The sequence below is a fragment of the Pelodiscus sinensis genome, chromosome 5, assembly GCF_052426305.1.
Source record: "Pelodiscus sinensis isolate ZL-2025 chromosome 5, ASM5242630v1, whole genome shotgun sequence".
In the NCBI taxonomy this organism is placed as follows: domain Eukaryota; kingdom Metazoa; phylum Chordata; order Testudines; family Trionychidae; genus Pelodiscus; species Pelodiscus sinensis.
This window is the reverse complement of record NC_143056.1, coordinates 7,038,656-7,056,994: the sequence shown is the minus strand read 5'-3', so window position 1 is coordinate 7,056,994 and position 18,339 is coordinate 7,038,656. Positions and strand designations below refer to the sequence as shown.

At 48.7% G+C, this 18,339-nt stretch overlaps 1 protein-coding gene across 4 annotated transcripts in view; it reads right to left on the bottom strand.

Moving 5' to 3' along the window:
• FRMD6 (FERM domain containing 6) overlaps nucleotides 1–18,339 on the bottom strand; it is a 203,478-nt gene that overhangs the window by 27,206 nt on the left and 157,933 nt on the right. For all 4 annotated transcript variants that reach the window (XM_089778277.1, XM_075926188.2, XM_075926191.2 and 1 more), the window contains 2 exons: nucleotides 5,205–5,443; nucleotides 3,955–4,045 (listed from right to left, as the gene is read on the bottom strand). In XM_089778277.1, the coding sequence (XP_089634403.1) occupies nucleotides 3,955–4,045; nucleotides 5,205–5,303 (190 nt within the window). In that variant the 5' untranslated portion in view covers nucleotides 5,304–5,443. The remainder of the gene's footprint in view (nucleotides 1–3,954; nucleotides 4,046–5,204; nucleotides 5,444–18,339) is intronic.

Genomic DNA, 18,339 nt, shown 5'->3' with positions numbered 1-18,339 from the left:
GACAGAGTGGGGGTCAGAAAGGAAAAGGCAAATGCCCCACCCAAGATTTAAAAAAAAAAAAAAACCCCCAACATACCAATTTCATGCCCACAGTTACATGATCTCGCAAATATATTTCAAAAGAAGAAAATGCAGCATTATTTCAACACTCTCTAATGTAAGCAACAAACCCCCATGTTTTCTGTGGAAGACTATCAGATCTTCATCCATGGCACGGGCAAGTATACTTGGGTCTCACTTTTCTCATGCCCTAGAGGATCTAGAAGCACCTTACTAGATTCCTTGCAAGATCTCGCCGGTAGAAGCCAGTAAGTTTGCAATTTGGCAGCTTGTCCTTGCTCTCCATGCAACTACAGCTCCATAAGAAACATTTTATTGTGCTCGTTCGTATTAAAAGGGACAGTGACATCTCTGGTGCTTTGATCAGCCCCCACCTGTTTTACGTCTCGGAGGGTATACCACGCTTCAAGTAAAACTCTGCAGCTGGCCTGGGCTCGCTGACTGAGCCGGGGCTCAAAGTAAAGGACTTTTGAGCTGTCGTGTAGACATTTGGGCTCACTTTGCAGCATAGGCCTTGGACTGCAACCTGAGCCCTGAACATCTATACCCCAATCCAACCGCCCTTTAGCTCAAGCCAGCTGGCACAAACCATCCACCGGTGTCTAACTGCACTACAGACACACCCAGGCTATGTCTACACTCGCAGCTTTTTGCACAAGTATGGCTGTTCTTGTGCAAGAATCTGCAGAGCATACACACTGCCTGCCCGCTCTTGCGCAAGGAAATTTACAGTATGGAATGGTAAGAGAGGGCTTCTTGCGCAAGAGTTACGCTCTTTTTTAACAGGTGTAAGCCCTCTTGTGCAGGAGCTCTTGTGCAAGAGGGCAGTGTGGACGCTCGGCAGGGATTTCTTGTGCAAGAAAGCCCTATGGCTAAAATGGCCACCAGAGCTTTCTTGCACAAGAGAGCGTCCACACTGCCATGGGCACTCTTGTGCAAAAGCACAGCTCGCACTTGGCAGTGTGGACGTGTTCTTGCACAAGAACCCTTGTGCAAGATGTTCTTGCGCAAGAAACTGCGAGTGTAGACATAGCCCCAGAGTGGTTAATGCTCCCTGGCAGGGTGGAGCTGAACTAAGCAGGGAGACTTGGTACAAAAAAGTCAGCTGCTAGGCAAACTTGGAGTTATCGTGGATAGTTCCCCGAAAACATCCATGCGGTGAACAGCGGCAGTCAAAAAAGCAAACAGGATGTTAAGAATTATTAAAAAGGGGATAGAAAATAAGACAAAGAATATCTTACTGCCACTATATAAAACTATGGTACGCCCACATCTTCAATACTGCGTACAGATGTGGTCTCCTCAACTCAAAAAAAGATATTTTGGCAGTAGAAAAAAATCAGAAAAGGGCAACTAAAATAATTAGGGGTTTGGAACGGGACCCATATAAGAAGAGGCTAAAGAGACTGGGACTTTTCAGTTTAGAAAAGAGGAGACTAAGAGAATATGATAGAGGTCTATAAAGTCATGAGTGGTGTGGAGAGGGTGAAGAAAGAAAAGTTATTAGCTTGTTCCCATAATATAAGAACCAGAGGACACCAAATGAAATTAATAGGTAGAAATTACAGGTAGTCGACCTGTGGAACTCCTTGCCAGAGGAGGCTGTGAAGGCTAGGACTATAACAGGGTTTAAAAAAGAGCTAGATAAATTCATGGAGGTTAGGTCCATAAAAGGCTATTAGCCGGGGGGTAAGGAATGGTGCCCTTGGACTCTGTCAGAGGCTGGAGATGGATGGCAGGAGACAAATCGTTTGATCATTGTCTTCAGTCCACCCCCTCTGGGGCACTTGGTGCTGGCCACTGTCGGCAGACAGGATACTGGGCTAGATGGACCTTTGGTCTGACCCAGTCTGGCCGTTCTTGTGTTCTTAACTCAGGAGCCGCAAACCGAGGCAGCTAAGAGTAGAGTTCTGGAGGGAGAGGAGAGGACCTTCTTCCAGGTTCAGCTGTATGAGCAAATTCAAGATGGCCAGCCACGGAGGTGGTCTGCAATGGATGTGCCACGTTTTCTATCCTGCCTGAGGCCAGAAGGGACTTTCTGTGCCTGAAGTGCAGCTTTGTGGCGGTGCTGGACAGAAGGATTTTTGCGTGACAGAGGCAAGCAGAGACACGGAGGAGTTCCTCGGCAGCCAGGTTCGGGAAACACCAGTACTGCAGGCTCCAGGGAGAAAGGAGACTGCCACCAAGAAACTGGGGAGAAAGGAAGTCGGGAGAGGCGACCAGATGGTTGGAAACCACCAGATGCAGAATCCTACATGGCTGGACACAGAGGAAGATGGGCAGCCTGTGGGTGCCAGAGAGAAGAGGACCAGGAGGAATTCCACAGGGCCAGAAGTTCCCAATTGATACCAAGTTCTCAATGTGGAATCCGTGGAATATACTAGTTAGCCCAAGGGAACGGAGGGACGTACGGGACCCACTTCTGGAAGGCAGCTTGGCCCAATTTATAAGCAGATTAAGCTTGCCCACAAAGATCACTAACTGTCCTTCTTGGGTCTCAGATATCGAGTCCTGGCAGGGTTAGCCTGCTAGAGAACTACCAAAGGGCAACCCCCCTTCTAAGAGATGCCACTTGCGGAACAGATAAAGAAGTGAAACATCTCACACAAAAGCTGCCGAGGACTTTGAAGGAAGCTGTAATAGCTTTTGACTCAAGTTGTACAGAAGAATTGTGTGTCTTCCGAAGGGGTGATTGAACATCCCTTCGGAGCTATGAAAAGCCCTTTGGAGTTGGGGATGTCAAATCTCGATTAATTAGCTAATGGAGTAGTCGATGGGAGAGAGGCAATGGGGAGTCCCCGTCTGCATGGGTTCCCCTCTGCACCTCTTCCTTTGAAATATACAAGAGCCGCAGGCAGCAAGGGGTGAGGGGAAGCGATTAGTCAAGTTCCTACTCGACCGCCCGATAAGCATTTGCTTACAGGGTAATCAACTAGTCACTTCCATCCCTATTTGGAGTGTCTGTTTAATGGCAGCTGTGCTCACCTGGGGCTTGATCCAAATCTCACCGCCTTTAGTGCAGGATGACCAGGTTCTCTGGAGACGCGACAATAGCCAAGGGCACATGGTGGTTACATAAGACGTATAGAAAATGTCAAGAAAATAGAACACAGATGTAAGCCAGCGCCAAACCCAGAGCTTTATCCTGTCTAGGAAGAAGCACTGCAGAAAGGGATCTAGGGGTCATAGTGGAGCACAAGCTAAATATGAGACAACAGTGTGACACTGTTGCAAAAAAAGCAGCCATGATTCTGGGAAGCATTAACAGGTGTGTTGTGAGCAAAACACAAGAAGCCATTCTTCCGCTCTACTCTGCACTGATTAGGTCTCAGTTGGAGTATTGTGTCTACTTCTGGGCACCGCATTTCAAGAGAGATGTGGAGAAATTGGAGAGGGTCCAGAGAAGAGCAACAAAAAATAGTAAAGGTGTACAAAACATGAGCTATGAGAGAAAACTGAAAGAAATGGGCTTGTTTAGTTTAGAAAAGAGAAGACAGAGAGGACATGATAGCAGCTTTCAAGTATCTAAAAGGGTGTCACAAGGAGAAGGAAGAAAAATTGTTCTCCTTGGCCTCTGAGGATAGGACAAGAAGCAATGGGCTTAAATTCTAGCAAGGGAGGTTTAGGTTGGACATTAGGAAAAACTTCCTGTCAGGGTGGTGAAACACTGGGATAAATTGCTGAGGGAGGTTGTGGAATCTCCATCTCTGGTGATATTTAAGAGCAGGTTGGATAGACATCTACCAGGGATGATCTAGACCAGGCTTGGTCCTGCTATGAGGGCAGGGGACTGGACTTGATGACCTCTCGAGGTCCCTTCCAGTTCTAGTGTTCTATGATTCTACTCCTGTTGCATCTCGTGACATACCCTTGCAAGTTGAAACCAAGACTTACTTTGGATAACGCTGAGTCCAAAGAGATGACAATCCCTTAACCTCAGAATGTCACACACCTGGACGAGTAACTCACGACATACTATCTTAACCTGCAGCAGAAAAACACAGGATTGAAAATATTAACCAGATTGCCAATAGGTTCTCTGTGTGCTCTATCATTTTTCATCAAGCCGTGTCCTGAAGCCGTCCTGTATTCATGGCTTCCACTGAAGGCCAACGGAAGCTTTGTGTGAATGCTGAGAAAAGTAAAGCATTAGGCACATATGTTACGTATCCTCTACTGCATATACACCAAATTCCATTACCCACTCTATAAAACAGACACTGAACTTCCCAAAGGTAGGCCAAGGTGGTCACTACTTTTGATATCAGTCTCACAAAATATTTGTCCTGAACAAAATAAAATGCCTGCCACAGGCAAGGCCTTTCTGACCATCACAGCAACAGATCCACAGCCACTTAAGACCTCAAGGCTGTTACTATATTGTGTGCAGTGGCCACTCAGAACCACACAGGAAGGACAAAACTCTCATCTTCCCCAAGGATGAAAATCAACCTCGTGCAGAGGGCTGGCGTTAGTCCCAGGCCCGTAGTGGTGCATAGTCCCTGAAGAGGGCCAAAAACTACCACTTGTGCCAAAAGAAGTTCTTCTTTAGTGGTAGCAGTGTTAAGGCTTAGGCCGGGTCTACATTGGAAGAGAAAATGATGCAGAAAGAAGGAGAAAAATGTGGGAGGCAGCAGAAGGAAGGGGGAGGCGGGGGAGGGAGGATAGACAGCTCTTGGGAGCCAGCTTAAAAGCCAGCTTCCCACATGCACCTGCTCCCGCCTCCCCCCACTGCTGCATCTGATACAGAGGCAGCAGTGCAGGGGGAGGAGGGCGGCTGCATGTAACCATGGGGATTAACTGATGAGTCCAGTCTCATTGGTTAACCGTGGCCTTGGATACACATCCACATCCTTAACAGAGAAGCAAGGCAACCACATGGCAAGGGGACTTTTGGGGGGGAAAACCCTGCTGGTCACTCATTGTGAACGATTGCGCTACAGGGAGAATTGCCAATAATTCTGCTCCTCTGTCAGTCGAGGGGCAGCCTAGAGAGCGTGTCGCACGAGTGTGTGAGAAAGCGAGTCAGAGCCCGTCAGTAAACCAGAGGGCAATCAGCACCATGCTGGCTGGGAGGACAACACGCCAGGAGACCTGATGTCAGACGAGCACACCAGAAATACCCGGGTTAAGCGTTTACCTACATTTATGATGATGTTGAGAGAATCGTCGTTGGGAAGGAAAATACAAACGCTACGGCGGTCTTGCATGACTCTGTTGTTTTGGAAGTTCAGTTTGTTCATCGTGTTCTGGGCGCTCTCTAGTGGCTCAACGCGGCGCTCCGAATCCCGGCAGGTTCAGAGCACTCAGCGGCCAGCGGCTTGTCCTCATCACACCCGCGACAGGAGGGGCCGTCTGGCGTCTCTCTCCGGGGGTGCCATCGCTGCGAAGGAGAGAACACAGAGCCCTGTCAGAAGAGAAGGAACCTCACCAGCCTTCTTTGAACCTGGGGTGCACGTCAGTGGAACGGTTTCCCCTCGTGGCGCTCAGCCACTCCCATGCCGAGACCATCCCTTACAACCGAAAAGGGTTTCCTGCGCCTGGGCCGGATTAACGCGTAGACCAGTGTTAAGACCGAGGAACACCAGAGAATTTTTTTTTATGAGGAACACCAAGGATTTTTTGTTGAACAAAACAAAACAAAAAGGGTCAGGGAAAATAATTGAGCAAAAAAAAAAAAAAAAAAAAAAAAAAAAAAAAGCGGCCATTTTGAACTCTGTTCTCCACAGCACACTGGTGTTCCCCACAACACAGTTTAAGAAACAATGGCGTGGACACAGGCAGCATGTGCCTGGGGGCCCAACCCCAACCAGAACCTGGCAACCCTGTGTGCCAGGTCCCAATTCCGCTCATTCCAATCTGTCCTGGCTGTCCCTCTGTCATGATGGACGGGTGGGGAGGAGAGATGGATCGTATCTGAGGGTGTGGCATTGTGACTTGGCGCCCAGGGTCACAGCCCCACTCACACTTTTCCTGGTTGCCCCCCGTCATGAGGCGGGGTGGCCTGGCCAAACTCGAGTGGGTAGCGGGGTGGCCAGCGCTGCTTCTACGGGGACAGCTCCTTCCTTGGGGCTCCTCACACCGCACGCCTGCTTCCAACAGCCCTTGTCCCCCACTGCTCTGGCAACAGCCTGAAGACCCATTACAAACAAGTACAGCAAGCTGCAATGAGAGCCTATGTAGGGGAGCCGGCTGGGGACCCTGACTGGGAAGGACGCAAGGGGGTGAACAGGGCAGTGTCTGTATAGCAGGGCTCTCTCGGGCTGGACCCAAAGGGCTGACATGGCAGCTTCTGTGCAGCTGGGGACCCTGGCAGGAAGGTTCCAAGGGGGTGACCAGGGCAGTGTCTGTATAACAGGGCTCTCTTGGGAAGACCCATAGGGGTTCACAGGGCAGCATCGGTGCAGCAGAAGCCCAACACTGATCCGGATTAGGAAAAGGTTAACTAAGACAGTGTCTCTCAACCAGTGGTACGAGTCCCCTTAGGGGTACTCGAGAGAAGTCTGGGGGTACGCCAACAACTGAAACTTGGAGAAAACTGAATTTGTATTTGAAGTTTTACAGCACTTTATTATTTTTGTACTTTTTACACTCAAAAATTTCATCTCCCGCCCAGCTCCGATTAAGTTGTTTAAACAAATGTGTTGCAACGGTAGAAACAAATCTGTGTGTGTCTGAAAACTGTAGGTACTGGGGGTACTTTTTTTTTTTTTTTTTTTAAAGGGTACTTTGTCCCTTTTTTTTTTTTTTTTTTAAAAAGGACACTATAAAAAAGGGTTGACACACACTGAACTAAATGACAAGCTGGAGGGAGCTGGGTTATCAAGTCACTCGCATAGCTGTGCTGGCCAGGAAAGGGTTAATATAAACGCATCTACATTTTTGTTTCTCTGGCCTGTAGAGAGGCAAGCCTGTTTGCCTAGGGCCCAGTGGTAGCCAAATCAAGCCCTGCCCCTTCTCTTTCGGGCACCCTAACGTCCCACGACTTACTTCTGGCAACAAAAAGCCAGTGGGAATCACACTCGGTTCCTAACACTGTGACGCATTTACAAAGTGAAGCGAAGTGAACAGCAGCAACGACAAATACTTCTGCACCGAGACGCAGCCGGCTTGCTTTGGTGAAGCACTGAAATGAATTGGGATTCAGCGTCTGATGTGGCAGCCTCTAGGATACTTCTCGAATGTTACCCATGCACCCTCAAGGTACGTTCTGACCATCTGCTCTCCGAGGATTAATGTGGGATTTATTATTCCATCCCTGCTCAGTTCGAAAGGTGCAGCAGCAGGCAGAATTACCCGATTCATAACAGGTAGAGCAGGCAGCAGCAAATGATGCTAAAACGTCACTGCCCCACGTCTACGCTCCTGAGAGTGGCACGTTAAAGCCTGACAAATGAATAGCGGCCACGTTTTCAAGGTTTAGATGCAAAGAAAAACATACTATTACGCCAGCTTTACCTTGGGCAGACTTCACCGGCCAGTCGCTTTCCTAGCAACTAAACCCAGGAACCCTACGTGCTTTGGAAGGCGCTGTTAAAACACTCCTTCATAGAAAGCATTCAGGCTGGGGCTTTACTCTCAGTTGTATTAAGGCCCCAGTTCAGCAAGGAACTCAAGCACATGGAGAACATTAAAGCAGGCTGCTAGCCCCACTGAGTTGGGCTAGTCATGAGCTTAAAATACTTTGCAGAATCAGTGAAATTGGGGCCACATCTTCACTTGCCATGCCGGAGAAGGATCTTCTGGCATTTGATTTAGCTGGTCTAGTTAAGTCCTGCTAAATCAAATGCTGAGGGCAGCTCTGGTACTCCTGGTACCCTCTGTGAAGATGGCACTAAGCTCAACTTAAGGTAAGCTGATTCCAGGCACGTATTTTACGTAGCGGGAGTTGTGTACCTTCACCCTACCTTCCAGATCCAGCGTAGAGCTGGCCTGACTCACTTTAAAAACCCTTCCATTATGTCACTTAAATACCACTCTAAAATCCCACCTATACAACGAGTAGTCTTGTGGCACCTTAGAGACCAACTAAAATATATACAATCATGTGTTTTCATGGGCAAAACCCACTTCATCAGATAGGCTGGAGTGGAAATAACAGAAACCAAGATACATATATAACAGCAAAAGTAGTACCCGTCATTTGTAGAACCTGTATATATATCAAAATCTTGGTTTCTGTTATTTCCACTCCAACCCATCTGATGAAGTGGGTTTTACCCACAAAAGCTCATGATTTTATTTATTTTTTGTTAGTCTCTAAGGTGCTACAAGACCACTTGTTTTTAAAGTTATAGACTAACCCGGCTAGCTCTCGGAGACATTTTAACCCATCTATACGTGTAACATTGCAAAGAGGACACGACACACCATTTTACCTACGTGAATGGAAAAACAGGTCTGTGACCAACCTAGTATATATCAGAGAGCCACACAGAACAATTAAATCTTCTAGGACAGAAACTTATAGAGACATTAATCACAGTGGCCAAAAATTGCAGCTGACCCTGAAAATCCTAGAACTGGCAGTTTTATTCTTCTGGCTTTGTTTCAAACAAGCCTCTAAAAGGCTTTACTGGCATATTAAAAAGGGGGAAATGTCTACATGGCAGGAACAAAACAGAGAGTTCTTTTTAGAAAGAAACAGGAATGCATTTGGTTTGATTTTGCTGTAGCTAGCAGAAAGAAGAACGGGTGGTACCTTCTGAACCGCTCAACACCATCCCCCAATAGCTCTGCTTATTTCAGGATTTTAACGAAGGAGAAAAAATCCACTCACACTTCTGGTTTTACGAGACTATACATTAAAAGCTCGTGATTTTTTTCTGTTCACGTTTAATGGAGGTGATGTATTCATTCCTATGCAGTTTGCTTAAGTGCATCACATTTAAGCGTCCCCTTCCTCTCCATCAAAACTGTTCTATAGGTGGGATTGTGGAAGGTATTAATGTCTTATCAAAATTAGATTCCTTAAACAGTCTTAACCTCAGCAAAATTTCCTCTTAAAATCTACAAGCCACATCAGCCCAGCTCCACTGATGTTAATCAGCTGGGGATTTGGCCCTGTATTTTGAATTAATCTGTGCCATCTCTTTTTTTTGCTGATTATCGATCTGTAATTAACATACCTACAAAATAGAAGAAAAGTTTCTACCGACCCACTTTCAACATGTTACATTAGAAGCTTCTAATGTCTCACGATTGGGAGGAAACCACAATTTTCTTAGCAGCTTAAAAAAAAAGGAGAAAGTGGAAAGACATGAATTCTCACTACCCACAACATTTTGTAATTTAACAGCTGAAAGGCTCCAGTCAGGCGGGAGAGAATAAAACCCCGGCCACAATAATGATATAATTTGCAATAGTCTACAGTGTAAAATTCATCATCTCTTACGGCTCCCTTCATCTCTTGCAGTAAAGCGGACGAGCCAGTCCAAGGGTGCCTGGCACATGACCGTTCTCAGACTCCAAGCTGAATGCTGGAACACGCTCAGATTCCTCAACCTCCCACTGGTGACAAGGAGAGCACAGCGAGGACAGCCCGTCTCCCTCCCAGCGGCGAGCTCTTGCAACAATGCTTCCAGCTGGCTAGAGGACAAGGGCAGCACTCTATTTCCAGCTAGGTCGGCGAGACTTTACACAGGGCAGATTTCACTATCGCTTCTGGCTCTTTCCAGGAAAAGATCCTCATCTCCTTTGACCCTGACGTCACTTGTTTGCCAACCAGGACACTTATAAGCTGTGCTCCAGACAAAGACATCTCCCCTTTGCAGTTCCCCCTGGATCCCGTCGCTTCCTTCCCGTTTATTTACTTGTTTGGTTGTTGCGCTGAATGCTACATTTAGAATGAAGGACAAAGACAAGGGGTCAGTTTGGCCCCATCTCTTCTAGTCGAATGGTATCAACTGTGTATACTGTGCACACGCCCATAGCACTAAGTGCCATGCCGGTACGCCCAACACATGCCATCCAAGGTACAGAACCTGGTGGGATGGAGCAGGGGAAGAGGGAAGATCAACTCATCCAGTTTTCCCCAAAATCAACAGACTTCTCCCCAGCGCAGGAGGGCAGTGAAGTGAGGGCCTGGCTGGGTATTCAGCTTGGCCTGCTTGAGCAACAAAGCGCGCGACCCTCTGTGGTTTTCCCTGCCCCCTTGCAATTTCAATCCAAGATCATTTTTTTCCCCGCCCTAAAAACCAGCATGCAACGTCACTGGTGCCGAATGGCTGCCGTGACACAAAACTGAACTCTGGGATTCCTAGAGATGCTGGAGGACATATGGAGCTAATTAAATGCAAATTATTCAAAGGCAAGAGACTTCATTAAAAGGGAAACCGTCACTCGACGGAGGGCGATCGCTCCTGCCCGGGTTCCGAGTGGCCCACTCTGTCAGTAATACCTCAGGTTATTAGGGTAAAGAGAGATTAGAGGACGCCTGCTTTGTTTTTTCAGCTTGTTCATGTTGGATATTTGACAGAATTTTGCAAACAGTCTCTCAATGGCTCTGCGCTGGGGTTACAAGTCGAAATACATCTGGGGATGTTAGTGAGTGCCGACGGGAGGACCACCCTCTGGGCTGACACGTGGAGGTTGAACCGGGACCCTCCTGGCTCAGAAGGGAACCACCAGGAACACACCGAGGTCCTTCTGCCTCGCGCATGTTGGAACAGAGTGCTTCTCCTCAGCAATACCTGGGCGACCCCGGCCTCCATTACGCACTATGCTGGTGGCAGTTCTGTAAGTCCCACTGCCTGCGTCTGACTGGAACCTAAGACCCTCGGGCTGATAATGGGATGAGGTGGAAGAGAAGAGGTTAGCACAAGTCACCATGCAGGGCAGAACCACACTTCCCATGCCACACAGACTTCTGCCTGGGAACGTCCTGAGGGGTTTGACCTTCAGTCCAATGGCTCAGTTGCATCCTTCCTCCTACTGCCACCCCAGTGCCTCACGGCACAGAAATCCTGAGCGCTGCACAAGCCATAGCTCCGCTCCAGGGATGTTCAGAAGCTCAGATCTCAGGCACAGTACGGTTCCCAACTTCCTCCCCCTCGTTAATCCGGACAACGTGGTCCTGAAAGGATAGCAGCCCCTCAGTCTAAGCACTGCAGCGCTTAACCCCTCAGAGCACGTCTTGCGGCCCTTCGAATTTCTGCAGGAGCTGCCTCGCTCTCAGTAGCTCCAATCCCATCCTGCTTGGCTTGGATGCGCTGCAGAAGCGTTATGAGGGCATAAGATGGACTGTCCTGAGCATGCCGGGGCCAGGCAGACTTCACTATGAATGTGAAAACTCAGCGTTGCCAGTTCTCACTGTTCATCTGGTCTTTACTCAAAGCCCTATTTCCTGAGGTAAAGTGACTGCGGGAAGGTCTCAGCTTCCATTTAAAAGCCAAATGAGTTTCGAGCCCTGACGGTCAAAGGGGAAAGCCTGAAGATCTAACCCAAGTGCACCCAAGCAGCTGAGATGCAAACAAAGCCCTTAACGTTTATCCTTTTTAAAATCTAATGCTTTTGTTAAGATAACCTCATGGATTTTGGGAGCCCAAATCATGATTTCTCAGCGTGCGGGTGCAGATAATATCCAACTCGTGCCACCCAAAACTAGCCGAAGACATGGCTCCTCACCAGGATCAACCCAGCAACACATGCCTGGAGGTTCTAGGCCAAGCCATTTGGATGAATGGGTTCCAAAATGCCAAGCCACTTCACTATTCTCTGCAATCCCTGGTGGGGTTTGCTCCACACCGTTCAAAAATCATCTACCCTGGGCTAAAATCCAGCCTGTGACATTTCAGACAGACCAGTCTGTCATCCTGTGCTCACCAAGCCATTTTCAGCACTGTCTAGGGGAGCTTCAAAAATTTCCTACCTGTCAGAGTTGTTAAACACTGGAATAAATTGCCTAGGGAGGTCATGGAATCTCCATCACTGGAGATATTTAAGAGCAGGTTGGATAGACACCTGTCAGGGATGGTCTAGACCAGTGGTCCTCAACCTTTTGGGGCTGCCAGGCGCCTGGAGGCGGGGCTGCGCATGCGCCTGGGGTGGGAGTCACGCATGCGCCGGGCGCTCAAGAATGGCTCAAGGCCAGCCCTGGTCACTAGGCGGGCGCACACAAATGCCCCGGTGGGTACTGTGGCGCCCGCAGACACCGCATTGGAGACCACTGGTCTAGACGGTGCTGGGTCCTGCCACGAAGGCAGGGGACTGGACTTGATGACCTCTCGAAGTCCCTTCCAGTTCTAGTGTTCTATCATGCTCAACCCGCACTCCCTTCGGCAGCTTGCAAAATCTCAGCCAGAAATTTAAACTAACACTCATCATAATCACAGCCCCAAGGGCGAACAGCGATTCAGGCTTCCAAGGGGGTTGCGTAAGCACACAGCCGATTTCCACTTACGCTCCCTTGTTCTGGACCACGTCACATGTGCTCAGGCCCTTTTATGCAAGACTCTGGCCCAGAGGCCATTCTAAAGAGGGATGATAAAATGTTCCGATTGCGCCTCTTCAACCAAAGGCTTCCTGTGAGAGGAAAGATCTTTGTACCTATTAGAATTAAAATATAAACGCTCAGCTTTTGTTTTCCATTCTCCTCCTTGCAACGTTTGCCAATTAGTGAAAATTTCTGATGATACGCTCTCTGGAGAAGGGACTTTGCATTTACTAAAATTTTTCAAATTAAATGAATTCGGATTCCAGTTTCAAAAGCGACTTGGATTCTTTTGTGCCTTTGGGTGTATCTAGACTATCTAGTGGCCTTTTTCCCAAAAACAGCTCACCTGCATCTAGACCGCGTCGCATTCTTTCGAAATTAAATCGAAAGAACGCGGCGGTTTTTTCGATATTGGTAAACCTACGTTTACGAGGAAGAATGCCTTTTTCAAAAGAGCTCTTTATGTATGGGTCTCAATAAAGATGCTAATTATCTCACCCATTACAAAGATAGCTTCCCCAATTATTACCCCTAATGTCATTACCTCACAGACACTAACCTTCCCCCTTCGCCCCCGCTCTGTTCTAAAATTTGATTTGTCAATTTTATGTGTTCACTTTTTTTGATTGTATCACTTTGGTATATATGGTTGTGCCAATTTTCTTCCACAATTTGATCTGAGGAAGTGGATCTGGCCCATGAAAGCTCATCACCTAATAAACTATCTTGTTAGTCTTTAAAGGGCTACATAGTCCTGCCTTTTGCTTTCGAAAAAAGGCGTTCTTGAACACAAACGGGGCTTCTTGGAAAGGGAGCATCCAGATTGCCTGGGCGCCCTTTTTGAAAAAAGCAAGTCGCTTTTTCGAAAGTCTTGGGGCTGTCTAGATGATCTCTTTTGAAAGAGGCTTGTAGTCTAGATGTACCCTAAGTCACTGTCTCATTGAAAGTCAATGGGAACTGGGCTCCTAAATGTCTAAATCACTGTTGAAAATGAGCATTAAAAATGTTACCCAAGTCTCATTTTCACATATGTTTTAGGCCACTTGAACACGGCTAAAAATTTCACTCAATATGTTTGCACAGTGGGATTTGAACCTGGCTGGCTTTTAGGTCAGATAAGGTTGCATTTCTTCAGATCACCCTCTCTGCCTCGGTGATCCTATAATAAAATTCGCCCGTGCTAAATTGCGGCATCCCATGGACTGAAATGAGCATGAGGCTGGGCCGACAGTTACTGACAAATCGAGCAAAGACAAGCTGCTCCGTGAGGGACTCGGGTCCTTGTTAAAACACAGGCTTCAGTGACCACAGCCAAGGGACCACAGAGCAGGGCAGACTAAGCCAACTGCTTTTTTCTGCAACCGGTTCCTTGTTTCCAGGTTGCTCAGATTAGGGTTGCCAGGTGTCCGGTGTTGAACCGGACAGTCCAATATTTTAGCTTTCTGTTTGGGAAACAAATTGAGAAAAGAGAAATGAGAAAATATAAGAGTTTGGTATTTTCTAAATCAGACGGAATGTCGATTGTGATGTCATGTCAAGTGTGTCCAGTATTTTCTAAATCAGACGGAATGTCGATTGTGATGTCATGTCAAGTGTGTCCAGTATTTTCTAAATCAGACGGAATGTCGATTGTGATGTCATGTCAAGCGTGTCCAGTATTTTCGTTGAAACCATCTGGCAACCCTAGCTCAGATATAAAACTGTCTCTGTAAAGCAGGAGGAAACAACCCTCCCCCCCAAAAGTAAAGGAATCCCAATGGACCCAGGCAGGAGCTCAAACTAAATCTAAACCTGATCTCCTTGAGACAAGGCCTCCCAGCCCTGGCCTCAACCCCACCCTTTCTGCTCAGGCCTTGCCTCCTGCACTACAGGAAGATGGGGCAGCACATGGTCCCAGCCTCTCCAACACCATGGGGAAGGAGGAGGGCGTGCAATTCTCAGCCTTCCTGGCTCCGGAGAGGCCGGGCATTGGGGCCAGCAACACTCCACCCCCAGTATGCCTACAGTCAGTGTTCGGGGGCCGAGTCTGGGCGGGGCCACGCCTGGAGGTTTGGGAAGGCAATGCTTTCCCCTGCCTAGGACACCCGCCGCCCCTGCCGGTATCAGGGAACCACGCAGAGAAGAGTCAGGCACAACTGTAAGTGTCGCCTCCCCTTGTGGATTCCTTGCTGGTACGGAGGGGAACACCCGCTGAGTTCGGTGAATTTAGCTGCTAGCACTGGAGAGGTTAAACTACACACAATTCCCCGGGAGAGTACAGCACTCCCGCTCCACCGAGATAATAGCCTATTTCCTGCTTACGCTGGACACCAGCCTTGCCACTGGAGAAATTAAGAGACCAAAAAAGACACATCAGCTGAAAGCAGAGCCACAGAGCGTGCACACGCTCACGGAACTCTCGAACCGGCAGGGACCACGAGAGGCCATCGAGTCCGGCTCCAGGCCCTACCCACAGGGCCCGCCTCGTGTGCCCGGCTTTGCCCCGACAGACTGATGCGGAAGCGACCATCGACTCACTGTGTGGCTCAGACAGATGTTTAAGGCCCTTCTCGCAAAACGGCCTTCGGATATTACCGGAGTGAAAGAACGAACTTGGCAACAGTCAGGCCTACAGCCCAGCGTGCCACTAGCCACCAACCAGCCCCCAGCCTCTCTCCTGCCTAAGCCCAAGTCACCCCTCCTGTCCCTTTTGGTTTCCATTTGGCAGCCAAGTCTCCCCACGGAGCTGAGTTTAAGTCGGTCCCCTCCCCCGCCAGATCGTCTCCTGTCCCGCAAATGATTCAGGAGCATCACACAATGGTATTTAAAGCAAATTCGGTCTCTCGTGGGTAACCACCACCAGGCAGATTTGAACCTGGGACCTCTGAAGCTGAGTATAGGAGCCTCTACCCTCTGAGCTAAAAGCCAGCTGGCTCTGAGCCCATGCTGTAGAGGTCTCTTGATCTTAACTGTTGCAGTGGTCTAAGTACCACTTGCATTGCTCAGTAACCACACTAGGGCTATGTCTACACTGGCACGATCTTGTGCCAGAAATATGCAAATGAGGCTAAGCATGGAATATCGCCGAGCCTCATTTGCATATCTAATGAGCCACCATTTTGCGGAAGAGGCTCTTGCACCAGAAGGAGCTGTCTACGCTGCCCCTTCTTGCGCAAGAAAAACCCTCTTGCGCAATGCCGTTATGCTGATTATTTTCAGGAATAACGGCATTGCGCAAGAGGGGTTTTCTTGCGCAAGAAGGGGCAGTATAGATGCCTCCTTCTGGTGCAAGAGCCTCTTCTGCAAAAACGGGGGCTCATTAGATATGCAAATGAGGCTCGGTGAAATTCCATGCTTAGCCTCATTTGCATATTTCTGGCGCAACATTGCGCCAGTGTAGACATAGCCCTAGTGTGGTTACTGAGCAATGCAAGTGGTACGTACTTGCTACGTACAGACCGAATGTAGGAAAGACTATTCATCAGGCGTAGCTGCGTCTGGACTCCTGAGATCTGTGTGAACAACACTTGCTTTTCTGGGAACCTCAATTTCTAGGGGAAGGGAGCTGAGGGCAGGAGCTCAGCACTGTCTTTGAAATCCAGCCTGCTTCAGGGCAGACAAGCTGGGTCCCCAGAACAGAGAAACCCCAGATCATTAAAACCCCTGGCCCACTCTGCTTTTCACATACAGCATCCTGGCATGCACACACTTCCCCCCACGACCATCTGGGAGAGATTACTGTCCAGCATGGGAGCTGGCTCTCTTTGAAAGCCACAGAGTTGTGGACAGCAAGATAGGTCTGATTTGGGAGTCACTGGGCTTGCGGCACCATGGCGCTTAGTCAGCTACAATATCTGGCATTATTTTTTGCCTGGAAGCTTTTGCAGTGGATTCTTCTTCTCGCTAGGGATGATGCTACTAACCAACTGAAAAAGGAGACTTGGTTCTTTGCACTGCATAGCTCCAAACCCCAGAGGCAGAGTGTACACGACAGCCGAAGGCCTGCAAATTACAGTCAAGGAAGCAGTCCTGCTGGGCCTGACTGGGGAACCCGTCCTCACTGTGCAATTGCCTTGGGCTAGAAGAGCAACGAGGCGGTTTGGAGTAAGGAATTACCCATCATGGGTAGGCTGCCGAGGCCCCTGCCTGTCACGCTGACCCACGTGACCCGGAAACAAGGAGACACTCCCCCTCTGGCTGTTGTCTCAGACTGTACGTTTCTGGGGCAGGGACAATCCTTCCGTTTCGTGTGGGTGCAGCACTGTCTAGCACAGCAGGGTCCTGAGATTCCTGCACGTTATGATAAAATAATAATAAATAACACCGAGTAACAGCCTCCTAAACTGACCCTCTAGGAAAACAATGAGTAGTCCTGTAGCACCTTAGAGACTAACAAATTATATATTTGAGATAGATAGGTACACAAATGGGATGTATGGGGAGAGATACATAGATCGATAGATCAATAGAATGTATGGGGGGGGAGGGAAAGAAAGAAAGAAAGAAAGAAAGAAAGAAAGAAAGAAAGAAAGAAAGAAAGAAAGAAAGAAAGAAAGAAAGAAAGAAAGAAAGAAAGAAAGAAAGAAAGAAAAGGGGGGGGGAGGGAGAGATAGGATGTAAGGGGACAGAGAGATAGATAGAGGGGATGTATGGGTAGAGATAGATGGATAGGATATATGTGGAGAGATAGACAGACAGACAGACTCACGAGCTTTCTAAGGTGCCACAGGACTACTCGTTGTTTTTAAAGTTGCAGACTAACATGGCTACGCGTCAGACTTTCTTACCCTATGAGTAAGGCAAGCACGATTTAGCCCTGCACCGATAGAAAATAGAATCCAAAACCCGATTAGTAAGTTCACCATTACTGGAGCATGTGTAAGAACCCTGGGTCTGGTCTGCGGCGCTAGACAAACCCGGTAACGTTAGTCGTTACTGTTTGCTGGAGGCATGCAGAAGGATTAGTTGCGTTGCAATGCTAAAAGCTTCCAGACCTTGGAGACGTTGGGTCTCCACTCATGTCCCGAGCCCCAGGATAGGAGTTGGCTGCTTTAAATCCCGCGTCAGCCCTGCTCTTCCCTGGTGAATAAGAGCAGCAAAATAGGAGCTGCTATTTGGGGAAGCCCAGCTGCCCCGTCTGTGTGCGACGCCCGCTGGCCCCGATCATGCCCTGCTAACACACGCCCTCCAGGCATGACTGCCAAACGAATCATAAAGAGGAGCAAGAACTGGCGCCTGAGAACGCCTGAAGGAGGGAGGCTCCAAGCCCTGGCCAAGGATCCCAGTAGCAGCAGAACAAGGGAGCCTTGTATTCGCGATGTGGCTACAACAAAATGCAGTCGAGATAATAAGCGAGGAAACACGCTGGCTGGAAAGAGATACAAACAGCGCCTGAAGTTTTAGTTGGTGACTAGAGGCTCCAGGAGCCCAGAGAAATCCACCCAAGGGGCAGCAGGCCGAGGGTGGGGTGAGAATGGGAGTGTGTGGTGAGGGGGTGAGGGGAATATGCAACTGGTTCTAAGCAGGCCTGGTTCTTCTTTCATCCCACTCCAGGACCCCAGGGTACATAGTTTCGGCAAGAGAAGGAATGTCAGATGCAAAGGAATGTGTTTTGCTGATGGTGCCATATTTCCCTTCCTGTATCCCTCCACTCATCCAGTAGATGCTGTTCTTTCCTGGGCAGTCCAGGGACCAGTTTGCTCAACATGGACCCCTGCCCTCCTCCACAGCCCTCTGTCTTTCTTCCCACTTGCTGCGATCTCCACAAAGTGCGTCAGTGGCGAGTCAAAGTGTCCAACGGTAAACGGTGCTGGGCCAACGGCCGAACGGCAGCCACCCCTCCCACCCAAAGAGGCAAAAGCAGGTCT